The following is a 15,019-nucleotide window of genomic DNA, read 5'->3' on the forward strand; positions in this document are numbered from 1 at the left end:
AGTTTTTCCTCTGCGAATATTGCGTCCAGGGTGTGTCCTGCCGAGTGAGTTGCCCCTTTTACTAGTTGTCGTAGTTTCATGGTGGCGAGTTGTTCAATCAGTGAGTTTTGGGAGTTGGCACGACTGTCTTCGAACCAGATGTTGAAGTCCCCCAGTATGATTAGGTGTTCGTGGTTGATGGCTATGTTGGTTATGGCTTCTATGAAGTTGTCGACGAAGGATGCATCATAAGTTGGGGGTCTGTACACCAGGATGAATGTGACGTTGGTTTTTGGGCTAGCTGTTAGGTGTATGACCATGGACTCGCAGTTGGGGATGTTGAGTGGTTCGTCTGTTCTTATTTTCAGCTGCTCTTTAAATGCTATTGCGATGCCTCCTCCTTTTTTGTTTTTTCTGTTTATTTGAAGGCATTTAAAGTTTGCTGGGAGGCAGATTTGGAGTATGATTTTGTAGTTGTTGTCCAGCCAAGTTTCTGTGATGAAGAGGATGTCGATGCCGTTGTCGTCGAGTAGGTCGAAGATCTCTGTAGAGTGTTTTGACATGAATCTTGCATTTATTAAATTGCAGTGGAGTTTAGAGGTGTAGGTTGGTTTGGCTTTTTTTGTTAGGGTCGTTTTCTGATCTTGTTCAGGAGCAGGTTTCAGGTTGTCGGCGTCCTCGAGTAGTTCTTCTAGGTTTAGTCTAGGGTTTTTGTTTTCATCTGGTTCGTCTTCCAGGGGATGTGGTTGTGGGTTGGGGGTTCTTCTTGCTTTGGTGATGTATGGTGTTATTGCTTCAGTTGTGTGCTTGTTGTATCTGGTGGGGTTCGTCCTTCTTCGTGATTTTGGTAGGTTGTTCAATGTAGTTGGTTTTGGCGTTGCATTGGTTCGATCTAGTGAGCAGGTCTCAGCGAGGTATGGAGTTAGGTAAAGGGATTTGTCTCTTCTTTCAGTGTTGGTCCGATTTTTGAACCTGTCTGTGGGGGTGTGTTCTGTTGTTGCGGTTCTTAGTTGCAGTTTCGGAGTGTTTGTTCTTTCTTCATATTGAATAAAGAACAGAAACAATATGGATGAAGCCTTACAAATCAAGCCCATGTGAATCGTCATGCGCAGTCCCACAAGGATCATCCTTCTCGCAACTACTATTCAAGATCTACCTGTCACAGCTAATTAAAATCATCGAAAGACATGGCCTCACCTGTTACAACTACGCGGACACACAAATAATCTACAAAATACAAGACTCACAAGAAGACAACTCAACACTAGAAAACTGCCTTTGTGAAATATACAACTGGATGAACTTAAACTACCTCAAACTCAACCCAAGCAAAACAGAAATAATGATCATCACAAAAAGCAGAGAAGACAACCTCTACATCCCATGGCCAACTGAACCGGATGAAACCCCAGCCCCATTATCGATTGTAAAAAAAACCTGGGAGTCCTGATGGACAATGAACTCTCACTCTAGAGCCACAAGTAAACGCCCTAATCAAGAAATGCTTCTTTATCCTGCGATCGGCTAAAAGGATCCTACCATTCCTCTCATTCACAACAATTACCGTCATCGTTCTCATCATGTCTAGATTAGACTACGCCAACAGCCTATATCTAGGCATGCCTGACCGACTCCTAAATAAACTCCAACGCATACAAAATGCGGCAGCCAGACTGCTCCTATAAAATACCTCGAAGAGAACACATCACACCAGCAATGAAAACGCTACACTGGCTACCCATCAAACAGCGGATCAAGTCCAAATCAATGTGCATAACGCACAGAGCAATCCACGACAATGTACAGAGTTCATCAGAAGAAAACTAAATGTACATCACATTACAAGGCCACTCAGATCCAGGAGCGACATCCGTTTGGAACCCAAATCATACAACAAGAGAAAACTCTGAGGATCCTTTTTCTCTCACCTCGCCCCAAAAACCTGGAACGAACTACCAAAAAAGATACAGAACACAAGAGATCACCTACAATTCAGGAAACTCCTCAAATCATGGCTCTTCACTCCATAACCAGAAAGAACGCTCATAAGGACATACACAGCAGAACTAGGCTGAGAGAAGACCCTATCTTGATTCCCTAAGCCCAGGGCCGGTCTTACACCAGATTGCACCCCAGGCAGGAAGCATAGTTGGCGCCCCCCCCTACCCCTGACTGGCTCACGTCACTTCCAAACTACACCTCTGTCGTGCGACAAAATGCCTCCTCAATATGAATAAATAATTGCTATATAAATGAAGCTAGTTTTATTTCATTGTAATTCAAGTACTACAGAAGAATTCTAATTTGAATCGCAGTTTCAAGCTGTCTGTACTGGCACACTGCGGTGTGACCAGCCTGCCGGGGTCTGAGGGCCCACTGACCACTGCCCCTGTGTTGCAGGTGTTCTGTTCGTACCACCTCACATGTATTTCACAAGGGGCAATGATACACTAACCATATGAATAATTTTCTGATAGTAGGTTATCATTCCATGATGGTCAGTCTGGTACACTCTTATTGTACTCTTTCAAAATACCTCTCTGAAAGTGGGAAAGGGGACAAATAGCAACAATGACGATTCCTGTATGCTTTGCATTAAATCACAGATCATTTCAGGACTATTACAGTGATCAGAGATCTCTACTTTTCATAAACAAGTCTGTGACAAAAGGATTGTATGTGTGAATCTCTAAATGCATAACCGATGCATGGCTTGGTGCTCACATCACGATTCACAATACTCACCCTAACATTAAAATGTTCATAACCATGAACCATACATGCTCATTTGGACAGCTTAAATTGTTGGATGTGAGTATTAAATGGCTGCAACGTCAGCCACTCAAATGGGGTACAAGGGCTCTTATGCTTCTTTTTTCTGAAGAAGTGTAGATGAGGAAGGGCTGGGTCTCACCGTGGGCATGCCCAACCCAATACAGAAACATCTTTTGGGAATTATATCTGCAGACAGGACAGGATACCGCACAAAAGAGACACAATAAACAATGCGCAGAAAGGCTACACAGAAAGGATTGTACCTCTTATAAACTTTAGCCTGACCAGTAATAAGCCGATGAAGCGTTTTAAACAAAACTGGTTTCTAATGCATTGTAAAGGGTCCACAGTTCCTCAGCCACTACCTCCTCACTATTATGCAGGCCTCAGGGGTTATTTCGGCAAAAAAGAGCAGGCCTATGATCTAACTGAGCTGGAATTAGCATCTCTTATTAGTGCTGACATGCAGCAAGTGAAAATCATGGGGTGGCAGTGCAGAAAGGGTGTTTGGCCTAGTGGATGTACAATTTGAACCAACTTCTTTGATTTCTTAATGTGTTTACATGTAGGCACAGTATGGCATGCTCATCAGAGTCACATACACAAAACATTTTTTTTTTCCATTTGTAAAGCGCACTGCAGCCCATGGGCATTGAGGCGCTATGAGAAGGCTTAGGGAGACTTGATTCAGGGTTACAAGAATGCGGCCCCAGCAAAGACTTAAAAACAGAACTAGTTACGGTTAACAATGGACATTTGCATGACAGTTTCAACACAGTTAGGCAAAAAAGCAGTACATTGTCAAAATCAAGTTACAGAATATATAACATGGGTTGTCAGACAAAGAGTCTAGTTTTAATGGCCTTCCTGAAGGTTGCATGGGAGTCAATCCCCCTGATGGAAGGGGGAAGGGAGTTCCACAGTGTGGCTGCCATGTTAGGGAAGCTTGTACCGCCCGCTTTCACCCTGCGGGTAGAGGATACAAGGATTCAGTTGGTATAGGCTGCTCTGATGGGCCTAATAGGAGTGTGCAGGCTGCTCCTTTGAGCTAGGTAAGGTGGAGCCCGACCGTGCAGGCACTTGTGCGCCAGGGCCAGTGTTTTGAATGTAATTCTCTCCTTGACGGGGAGCCAGTGGACCTTCCTCCTGACCTCAGAGATGTGGTCACGTCTTCAAATGCTTGTTGCATTGCCACATTGCATTGTGCTATAGTATGGACATTGGGCACATCGGACAACAATAGGTATATGTGCTGTTACATGTAGGAGTGCCACATACACGTCATTAACCAACATGGTGGTGTCTTGGGCAGTGCACAAATCATTGCTGCACACATCACTGCACTGATTTGCCACAGTCTATGGTCTGCACAGTGACATAATAAACCCTGCTTTCCTAATTAAGGTGCAAGTCATATTGGGTTTCCATCTGGTGTGCGTGCTAGGCCTTGGCTGGCTCTGGGTTGTTTAGAAAATGAAAATACCTTTGATGCTAAGCTGATGCATTTTGTCCAAAGCAGACACTACAAGCAAAAACATTTCAGTTAACCTTCCCAGGGATGCACCATATGTAACCAAAAAGTAATATTGGTGTATAAAATAAACAGATATGAAAATAAAGAAAATAGTTTTACACTTTTCTGTGTGGCACGTTAATTCTCTTTGCAGAATGCATAGGTTTGATCAGCTAACTGATACTTGTGCTGGCCTGGTGAATAAAAATGCCCCATGTTGAGTTCTTAAGACTGAAATGTTAAGCACATACTGTATACAAACAATGGCTTGTTAAATGAGCCATCACTTATAAATTGCCCCACTTGAAAGGCTGTTAGCGCCTTACTACACGCAACACGTTGCATGCCTTGTAACCCATTTAGTACTTATACGAGTGTGGGGCAGGAGGCTTTTGTTTACAGTCGTTCCTGATTCCCATGCTTGAAGAATTCTTAATATTAGGCAGCTCACACCTTTGCTATTGTTAAAGTGAGTCTTCTGAAGGAATGTGAGCCGGGGTTAAATGTGCACCAAATGTGCTGCTTAAGTTGAATTTAATAATGTTGCTGTATGATGCAATGATAAAATGTTTTTGGCCTCTACCCCATTAGCTTTATGCATCAGTCAATGGACATAAGCATTGCTTGAAATCAAACACAATTCAAAGTTAGAGTCTAATGGAGCCAAAATAGATGATTAAAGTGGCTCAGCTTTGAGGACCTGTGGCAGTTCCCAAAAAGGAAACTGGCAAGCGTTAGTTGCCATTCGTCTGTTTTTTGGTTGTACTTGAAGTTTAAACAAACTCACTGCTCCTTCCATTGCTGAAGGGCAGGCCATTTCCATATGAACTGCAAGATTAAATGTTTGACCGTTGTTAATCCTTATAATATAGCACTTTTTTATATAGCGCTTCATTGTGAATTCCTCCCACTATGAAGCGCTATAATAAAGGATGTAATTAATACCCATGTTAATGGTATCAAATGTATCGACATCAGACTAGGGCATGTCTACCCTGCCGGGGATTCAAACTTTGAAGTGCTATCACAATTCGAGGTAGATTGGTGAAAACCTGTGTGCCAACTGTTTCCTTCCTACTGAATGCTAGAGCTGGCGGGCTGCACCCAGCAGTCCCACTGTCCAAGGGAAAGGGGGAGACAGAACCGGTGAATGTCCAGGGCAGGCTCTTCAAAACCTCCCGGTCAAGGCAATAGGACATACATTAGATGCCTGCAGCAAATATGCAAAGACTCTAGTATAGGATAAGGCGAGACATAGCATTCGGCCACGGCTCCATACTGACATCATTTCAACATTAACCTTGATGTCAGCTTCGTCTCCACACTCTCCTTCTCTCCTCACATCTCAGACGTCTCTAAGAAGTCACACTACCAGCTGCACCTCCTCAGAGGTATTCTACCTTTCCTCTCCATCCCCCAGAAGCTCACTGTCTCCAGAGCTCTGGTTCTCTCTAGGCTGGACTACTGCAACAGCCTCTTTCTTAATCTGCCTGCTTCTACTCTCTGCCCTCTGCAGCTCATCCAGAAACGGACTGCGAGACTTGTCCTTGGCCTCAATCCGTATCTCTCCAGGACTGAAATTTCTGCACTGGCTCCCAGTGGCTGCAAGGATCAAGTTCAAAACCCTCTGCATTGTCCACAATGCCTTCTGGGGCATGGGGCCTCAATACCTTCAACTCTCTCTTCCTAAATATCTTCCCTCTCGAGCTCTTCGCTCTTCCGCCTCAAACTCCCTTAGGGTCAGTCGCTTCTCTAAGCAACGAGTTGGTGGTAGATCTCTTTCTTCGGCTGGGGCCTCCCTCTGGAACAGCCACCCTGCCTCCCTGTAAACTTGAGGAGAACCATCTCCAGTTCCGGAAGCACCTAAAAAACGTTCTCTTTGCTTCTGCCTTTTCTCCTCCTCTCCCCCTGCTGACCTCCTGGCTGAAACTGAATCTGCACTGGTTACCTGGCCATCCTCTGTTCTCGGGCCCAGGTCCCTCCCCCACCAGTCACACACACCGGCACTGCCTGCCTGGCAACCCCCGCACTTGGGGACTGTTTCTGTATCCCTACAGTCCCACTACCAGCAGTTGACACCTAATGTCTGCACTTACCTTCGCACTTGCCACCTGCTGGCCGTTACCTTACCTACTGTTATTATTCTTTGCCATGTACTGCACTGTCCCCTCCCCCCGCACTTTCTCACTTCCCCCATCCCATGCACTTGCGCAATCTGAATGACACCTGGCCTAGTAGGATCGTTGTCTGTCCTCCATTTGTACTCCCTCCCTTAGCTTGTTGCGCCTTGAAACACTTGTGTATAGGCGCGTTATAAATGCCATATCATATCATATCATATCATATCATAAGGTAAGCAAAGCAAACTGCTGCATCTTGGCACCCCTTGATAGTGGATAGAATTTAGGGTACATTACTTACACTTAACTTTTCAGGGAGAAGCACTCGGCACCTGAGGTCAAGATGGCAAAGGAAGGCTCTGGCTCACTGGGTCTGGCTGTGGCTGGTCCTTGATCCAATCCGTTTCATCCGCAATTTCTGTGTCACTGCCAACGGACACAGACAGGGACAGCAGGTCAAGGAAGGGCAGCCTGCCCAGCCCTCATCAATCTCCCTGTGGCAGTCAATGCACTGTGCAGAGCATGAGCTGGAGGAGGGCATGTGCCCAGGCATGGGGCCTGGCTGCATGGGGTCAGCGCCACACGGGGAAGTGAAATGAAGCAACAAATGTTTCTATTTGCTGCCCTGAGCTGACACTGCAGTGCTAGCACTACATTATAATTTATATAAAAATGAATGTGGCTGCAGGAGATGAAATAATGCAGAGAAAGACTGCTGTCTCTGCTTGCATGTGCTCGCCACTCAGACTGGCCCCCTGTATGACTGGTGGTGGTATGCCGACCGAGTTTGTTGAGTCGTACGGTGTCAAATGAAGATTCAGCAGCCATGATGAATGACTGCTGGCATAGAGGTGTCTCATGCCACAAAATCAAACCTATTAAGCTTTCTTGAGGGATCAGGGTTATGCTTGCACGGGCCACTTTTCCATGGAACATGACTAAATTCCACTTATTCTTGCAGTCACTGCCCTTCTCCAATGGTCTTTCAACCACCATCTGTTCCGTCATTGACCGTGACCCTGCTCCCTCTCTGTGACCCTGCTCCCTCTCTGTGACCCTGCTCCTTTTCCCTTTCCTCCACTCTCCATGTTCAGTGTCCACACTGTGGTGCCGAGCTACTGGTCTCCACTGGTTTCAGTACAGAGTAATGAGAGCTGCCGAAAGCTTGTCCGCGAAATTAAAGCCACAAAATGATGACCGTGTCCCGTCATGTGAGATTAGTCGGTACTGTCTTTTTAGGCATCTGTTTGCAAAACGACAACTACAGAAATGCGAGTGCAGATGGCTTAAACTTCTAGAGCTGTGTGAAGGCATCACACGTGACATGCAATGGCTTGCTAGCTAGTGCCTTCCTTCTGGAGGGGACGGCGAGTGTTTCTTTTTTTAGATTGGAAATATACAGCAAAGCAATGACTCCTCTTACAAATGTTAACTGACGCGTACTTATTTAGCACTTAGAGCAACTCTACTTTTTCCTGCAGATTAATCGGCATTTCTTGCATTTGTGAAGTGAGGAATGTTTGCTGCTTTGTGTTTTGTATTGTGCTTTTTGCTTATTTACCTTGAGATACCTGTGACAACAAAGAAAAACGGGGCTGAAGTTCTGGAAGCCCTGTGGCGGAGGGGAGGGCATCCTTCTACCCAATGTTATTAAGGAAATGCCTGATTGGTTTCATGGTTCGGCCCCATTTTAACATAATTTTTCTTCACTCCCAAGGAAGGTCAGCGGGAGTTCAATTGAGCTGAAGCTTCCTTGAAGCATTTAGTTTCATCGAAGGGGACACTTTCTTTGCTTTTAACAAATACCTTTATGTCATTTAACTGCAAACTGTTAACTAACTAAGCACTTCCGGTTCAGACACAGTGCAAACCTTCACATTGCAAGTTTAAATCCCGTGGTGCCACATGGCGCAGCCAGTGTGTGTGTCATAAAAAGGTACGGATGCTAAACTGTGAAAGATAAATGTACTTTTAACTTCTTTTTTTTAATGAAATGCAGACTAGCAGACTGCTGGTACGGCGCCCCCTAGAAGCTGACTGACATCAGGCAGCCGCCTGATCTGCCTGACACAAAGACCGGCCCTGCCTAAGCCATTGACCCTCATAAAAGTTAGGATATACAGATCTACAACATATCCACTTATCAATTAAAAGACAAACCACATTGAATCATACCAAACAACACCCACAGATCAATCGGAAAGGAGAGCAAGGTATGACCCAACAATAACACCTGGCCCACCTCGTAAACATGGGCAGTAATGGACCACTGACAGTAAATAGATAGGAAGGAGTGGGGAATGATAACAGAACACCACTACCCAAGCAGGGATAATGCTCGCCCTCCTGGGTGTACTAAGCTCAATAACTTAGCTGGAGGCCAGCCTCGCCACTGGTCCTGAAGCTAGACAGTCGGGAAAGGGAAGAGAAGAATACCTACCCGATGGACTACTGACAGTAAATAGATAGAAAGGAGCTGGTGAATGATAATATAACACCACTTTCGAACTAAGGGATAATGCTTGCCCAACCAGGGGTACTAAACCCAAACAAATTTGCTAGAAGCCAGCCATGGTATTGCCCCAGAAACTTGACAGGCAGTAAAGCAAGAGAAAGAATATACCTACCCAGTATGACAACTTGATACATAAAACAAAACTACAAGGATTATGAGACATATAACCCACTAACCAAAACCTCAAATTTATGCATACTTAATTCACACAAAAACCCACACAACTACCTCTGTCACAGCAAACCGCACGGACTTCACCACAACAAACAATCAACCCATAGATCGCAACAACACCACGTGAGGACCCGCTTCGATCCTATATGCACACCCAAGCTCAGCGCACAGTGAAAACAGAACTGAAGCTGCCAACAGTACACCACTTCTCACTTTCCTATGCCCTCCTCACCCACTAACCCACCCCCCACTTCTTTGTTTACATATCCGCCTGAGCACCTGGAGACCAACTCTGTTGGTGATGGTGCGCTATATAAATACCTTTAACATTATCTTGCAAACCTCTTTCCTTGGTGACTCATTCTTCGCTGCTAGTGTTGTAACATATTGGTGAAGGGGGTGAGAGATTTAAACAGGATTCCAGATTTGTTACAGAACCAGGCTTCTTTTCAGAAAACTCTTTGAATAAGATTGGTACTTGACTGTTGATGGCCTAGGGGCTTATTCCTTATATAAAGAGTATGGGTGCTTTCCGAAGAGGAGAACGTTTCTTGCAAAATATACATATCTTTGTTTCCCTATGCCAAAGCAAGGGCAATTTACATAAAACATACTTGCCAACCTTACAGATTTAGGTACTGCTTTTGAAGCAGTCCTACTGCCTACAGATTTCAGTGACAGATCATACTGCTTTGTACAGTGGCCAGCATGCAACACATTAATTAGTATGTCTATACAGTGGACTGGTAGGTGAATACTTTGCACTCAGACCAATCCACTGACCTGACAGCTACTTGACTCTGTTCTGCACTGTTGCTGGGGCAATCCTTAGGTGAAACACCAGTGAAAGCAAGTGACAGAGTGTAACTCCATCACACAGCATCTGCCGATAATATGGTGTTACCATTCAGAATTATACATTTTTAACATTTCAACATCTTTCCATGTTGTGCTGTTTGTATGTTTTGTATTTTCCTGTGATGTCATTGTTATGGGAATTATTCTTTTTCAAACTTGAAAAATCCTACATCTTTTTGGTCACAGAATGTTGGCAAGTATGATAAGATTTAAATTGAACCTACTTCCTACCCTGGAAATCACGGGGCCAAGGTTAGCGTTAAACGAACATAACAGAATGTGTTGATTATGTAAACATTCCAACTACAAGGAGGCCATTAAGCACCCAGTCTTGTTCTGTGAAGCAACAACCCATTTAAAATACTGGCACTTTAATTTTCTCACGGATCTTAACTCCACGGGAGGTTACCATATTCTTTGGGCAGATCTAATGTGGGGCAACAGTATAGGAAAATTGCTCCATTTATAGTGGATGATTTTAGATGTGTTTAAAATGTTGAATGTTTTATTGTAATGATATATGTTCTAGTCTCATCTAGACATATTATGTAAGAACATTATTTAAGAAGGCTACTTTCTTGTTTTATTATTTACACCTTCTCATGTGATATTTCAACCAAAAGCCAATCAGCTGCAGCAAAGGTCTGTGAAACAGCTTCTGAAAATGTTGTTTGTGTTAGTATAACATTACAATGGGAGCGATTAGGTTAATGGCCATAGAAAGAGCAGCGAGTGGGCTCTTGAGGTACTACTGCCCCTTAGCAGGTAAGAAAGTTTGGTGATAAGGAATGGGAAGAGTGCATAACACTGCATGTTGGGTGAAATAATGACTACAATCAGATGGCCTAATCAAGCATTGCAGAAAGGGGAAAATAAATCTACAACGATTTTCTTTTCGCTCAATGTGTTTTTAGAATGAAGTATATGTTGTTAGGTTTGTTTATTATGTGATTTGTGCACTTTTTATTGCATCCCGATAAAAACTACTACGTGAACTCTTTAAACACGAACCTTAACAATCATTGAATATCACCGGACTTTACCTGTCAAAATGGGGTTCAAAATTTTGACAAAACAGTAACATTTTACCATAAAAGGGAGTGACTGTTTTTTTTCCTCACTTCTTGTCTTCTCTTTACTTCTCTGAATCTCCCCATGCCACAAAGGTTCCCGTCTGTCTCTGTTTATTTTCCCCGATCCTTCATCCCTCACCCTTCCTTGTCCACATTTCCCCTTCTTCATGCATTCTTCCCCTTCTATTCCACCCCTAGGATTTCGGTTTACCCGTTTCCCAGCTCCTTACTTGTTGCTCTTCTCAGTACACTAGTTTTGTTAGTTCTGTCACCATGGAGACCGGTTAGCCCATTGCCACACATTTGTGAAGGGGTTTGAAAAGGGTACCCAGCAGCCCTCGTGCTCGGGAAGACCGGTCTGCTCTAAAACACCTGAGCCATCCTTATGTCGCACGATACATATCGCGGCTACATATTGTACGCAAACACCCCACCCACTGAATTACGAATGGACTATTCCACAGTGGCGACCATTTTAGAGGTTCATGTATGGAGCCGCACTGCTCTGCGCTTAACTTTTGAGAGCGCGACAGAATGACGGCCATATTTGTTTGGGGAGTGTATTCCCCAGCACAATTAGTTGTAGCCATCTTAGTGGAGGGTTTTATGTCTAATAGTTGAAGTAAGGAAACGGAGACCGGAAGCGGAGTACTAGACCGATACGGCACAGGTTGTGTGGCATTCACTCGCCTCGAAAGTTTGGCATGGAAAGCCGGAAGTGTGCTATTGATACCGGAAGTGTAGCAGGGAGACGTATACTGGAGCCGGACCACTGAGCGCGGGAGTCTGGTCTCCCAAACAGTTCTTGTCTCCCCGGTGTTTTCTCTTCCCTCACCATCACCATGGGGTTCCTGAAGCTGATAGAGATTGAGAACTTCAAATCGTACAAAGGACGTCAGATAGTGGGCCCCTTCAGGACATTCACTGCCATCATCGGCCCCAACGGGTCAGGTACAGTCAGGAGGGGATAAGACTGGAAGGGAACAGAGAAAGTATGCTATAACAAATGCGGCTCTGTTTAGCCATTACTGAATATTCGGGCAACAAAAACATTGCACCAATAGGTTGCTTTCAATGTAAATGCCTGTAATGCACAAGTTGGACGGGCTGCTGGCAGTAAAACCCAGTTGCTTGATCTGGGAGTGGTCTCCAAAACCCCACCACCTATAGTGAGCAACCCGTCTGTGAGTTTGGGGTGACCAAAGTTCATGTATGCTATGTCAGTGACTATATGACAGCTGGACCGTATTTTTATGCCACTCGGTCATATGTGTAGGTTTCTTGCATAGTGCGTGATGCCATCATGAACTCGACTGAAAGCACTATTGTGAAAGGTGTGGCAATTGTCCAAGGAGTACATGCTGATCTTACTGTTAACCGTTAGGCGCATCATACCGTGCTAATATTAGGGCCGTGGTGGTATCAGAAGTAAAAGTGGTGGTGGACTGCGGTGTGGGGGGTCTTCTTGTTAGATCTCAGGGATATAGTGGCAATGATTTTAACATTTTGTGGCAAGAAAACGTGAATGTTTCGGCACACATCTGTACATTTTCAATATAGCAAATTGCCATTGATTTGTGCTTGGTACTAATCAAAATGAATACTTGATGGGTATATTGTATAATTTTGGACCTTCTCTGTAAATGCAACATTTATGTAAGTTGGATGCTCCTTCTGGAGTATTTTATTCATTTCATTAGAATAAAGTTTTTGTTCAATGCTGACCCTATGTTAAAATAGTGGGAGGTGAAACAAGAGTTACGAAATGTTTTCAGTGTAGGAAAAAAATATAAGGATAGAGAAGTAGTACCAGTGTAGGGGTAGGGGTGCGCGTTATGTTTGAGGAAACGTATGTTTTGATGCTCTTTCTGAAAGTGATGATGGAGGGTTTTCTATGCTCTGGGTGCCTGGTGGGTAACTGCTTGCTTTTGTGTACATGTCAGTTTGCATAGTAGAATCTGTAGGACATTTTGGATTGCTTGTCTGGTGTTCGTGTGGGTGGTGGGTTTAAGTTTGTCAGAAGGTAAAATGGGGTTTTTGTGGTGGATGACTTTGAAATCAATGTCATCCACCTTTTTGAAATAAATGCAGATTCCTTTTGAAGCAATTATTTTGGGTATGGGTAGCCAGTTGTGATATGTGAATGTTTTGGTAGGTGGAGGATGAGTCTGGCTGATTCGTTTTGTATGGCTTGCAGGGAGGCAAGGGTCTGCTGGGGAGTCCAGTGAGGAGAGCATTGCCATAGTCCGGCTTGGAAAGAACCAGTGCTTGCATTACGATGTAGATGTCTTCAGGAAGAAGGATCTGGCTGATCTTTCTTAGGAGGTGTAGTTGTAGATTCCATGTTCTAGTGACAATCTAATATGTATCTGTGATTTTTGTTTGTGTTAGCTTATGTTTTATGAAAATTGGTTGTTTTAGTTCTGTGAACTAAAAGACGACTAATAAATAGTGACAATCAACTATGTGATGTGTGAATGAAGGGTGGGGGTTGATGGTGAAGCGGTGGGATTTTACAGCTCTGGAGAGGGATATGTTTGGGTTGTCTGGGAAAGGTTGTTTGACCCAGGGGATGAGTTAGGGTTTGTGTCTGGGGGGGCAGATGAGGAGACATTACGCTTTGGAAGGGTTGAGCTTGAGGAAGTGTGTGGCCATCCAGGTGGTGATTGTGGAGATTCGGTTTTTGAGGATGTGAAGTTGTGAGGGGGAAGGGAGAAGGTATTTGGAAGTATATTTGTGCCGTCTGTGTATTGGTGGAAATGGATTTTGTTTGCAAGTGTCTGTCCATTGGACAGATAGGTTAAAGAGGAGGGGAGAGAAGGAGGAGCTTTGTGGGACCCCTTACTTGACCAGGGTGTGGTAGGCTCGGAAATGGGGTATGGAGTCAGTGTGTCCTGTCAGTAAGGAAGCAGGTGAACTCATCAAGATTGATACCCGAGAGTTTCATCCTATGGGATATGATGTTGATTCGAATAGTATGGTTGGTGTTGAAAGCCTGCTGAGCGGTCAAGTAGTGCTGTGTCCTTTGTCAGTGATATTGCAGAGGTAATCAAGGATGTGTAGTGTCGCGGTCTCAGTGCAGTGTCCAGGTTGAATAGGCTGTTTGTGGCGATGTGTTGTTGCAGCTGGATAGCGACAAAGCAGTCGTTCCATGATTCCGGCGGGATATAGCAAGATAGTGATGGGCGGTCATTTTCAGGGAGTGTAGGGTCGAGAGATGGGTTTTTTGAGGAGGGGTGAGATTTGTCAAGTTTTGTGAGCAGAGGTCACGTGAGAGACAGGAGTTGATGCTGTTGAGCCAGTGGGGAGCGAAGATGGTTATGCAATTTGAATGTAGCTTGAGGTGGGCATTAATTATCCAGAAAGTGTGCAAGTTTGTTTTGGTAGTAAGGGTGATGAGGGTTTCTGTGTTGATTGGGTAGAAGTTGTCCCATGTGTGACCTTTTTAATTGTGGCAACTAGCCTTTTATTATGGCCGTCATGATGTTGTGCATTTTCTGTCATTTTCATATTATTTTGATGTTCCAAGAAAATAGATTTTGTAGTAGGAGCAGAGGGGACATGGCAAGATTTGCGGAGAGCATGCATGCAGATTGTAAGGAACTCTTTGTTCAGAGTTAGTTCATGGATGCTTCAGGCATTCTCTCTGGTGGGATTCGGCATATTTGTCACCCGCAGTCTGCAAGCAACTTGTATGTTTAAGGTTGTGACCCTGCGTGGTTGTCATTGTGTGCTTAATGTGGAATTATACAGTTCTTTGGCATATGGCTTGGGTTTCTGTTTTTGCTCAAGGTGGGTTGGTTGTTCAGAATATGGACTTGCAGGTTGTTGCAACATGTGTCGTTTAGGCTGTGAGACTGAAAGGTTAGTGTGTGGTTCTTGATGGATTTGGCAGAACCAAGGCTGTCTATTGCTACACAGCAAGCCCAAATGCACTCCTAGGGGACCATAATCCCCATTTACACATTAATACTTTTCATAAACATTTTCGCCAAAGTGGCGGACATTCGAA

The 15,019-nt window shown here is 44.3% G+C and overlaps 2 protein-coding genes across 3 annotated transcripts in view; one reads left to right on the forward strand and one right to left on the reverse strand.

The window, feature by feature from the left end:
• Window positions 1-11,498, reverse strand: part of LOC138567240 (RIB43A-like with coiled-coils protein 2) — a 304,620-nt gene extending 293,122 nt beyond the window's left edge. The window contains exon 1 of one of the 2 annotated variants that reach the window (XM_069645237.1): window positions 11,238-11,498. In XM_069645237.1, the coding sequence (XP_069501338.1) occupies window positions 11,238-11,310 (73 nt within the window). In that variant the 5' untranslated portion in view covers window positions 11,311-11,498. Of the gene's footprint in view, window positions 1-11,218 lie in introns of both variants that reach the window. The other variant, XM_069645239.1, reaches the window with a different exon arrangement.
• Window positions 11,499-11,725: 227 nt separating this feature from the next.
• Window positions 11,726-15,019, forward strand: part of SMC1A (structural maintenance of chromosomes 1A) — a 642,162-nt gene continuing 638,868 nt past the window's right edge. Inside the window, exon 1 of the mRNA XM_069645240.1 lies at window positions 11,726-11,958. Within this exon, the coding sequence (XP_069501341.1) occupies window positions 11,850-11,958 (109 nt within the window). The 5' untranslated portion in view covers window positions 11,726-11,849. The remainder of the gene's footprint in view (window positions 11,959-15,019) is intronic.

This window comes from Ambystoma mexicanum, chromosome 2p, assembly GCF_040938575.1.
Source record: "Ambystoma mexicanum isolate Mex_15411 chromosome 2p, UKY_AmexF1_1, whole genome shotgun sequence".
Taxonomy (NCBI): Eukaryota; Metazoa; Chordata; class Amphibia; order Caudata; family Ambystomatidae; genus Ambystoma; species Ambystoma mexicanum.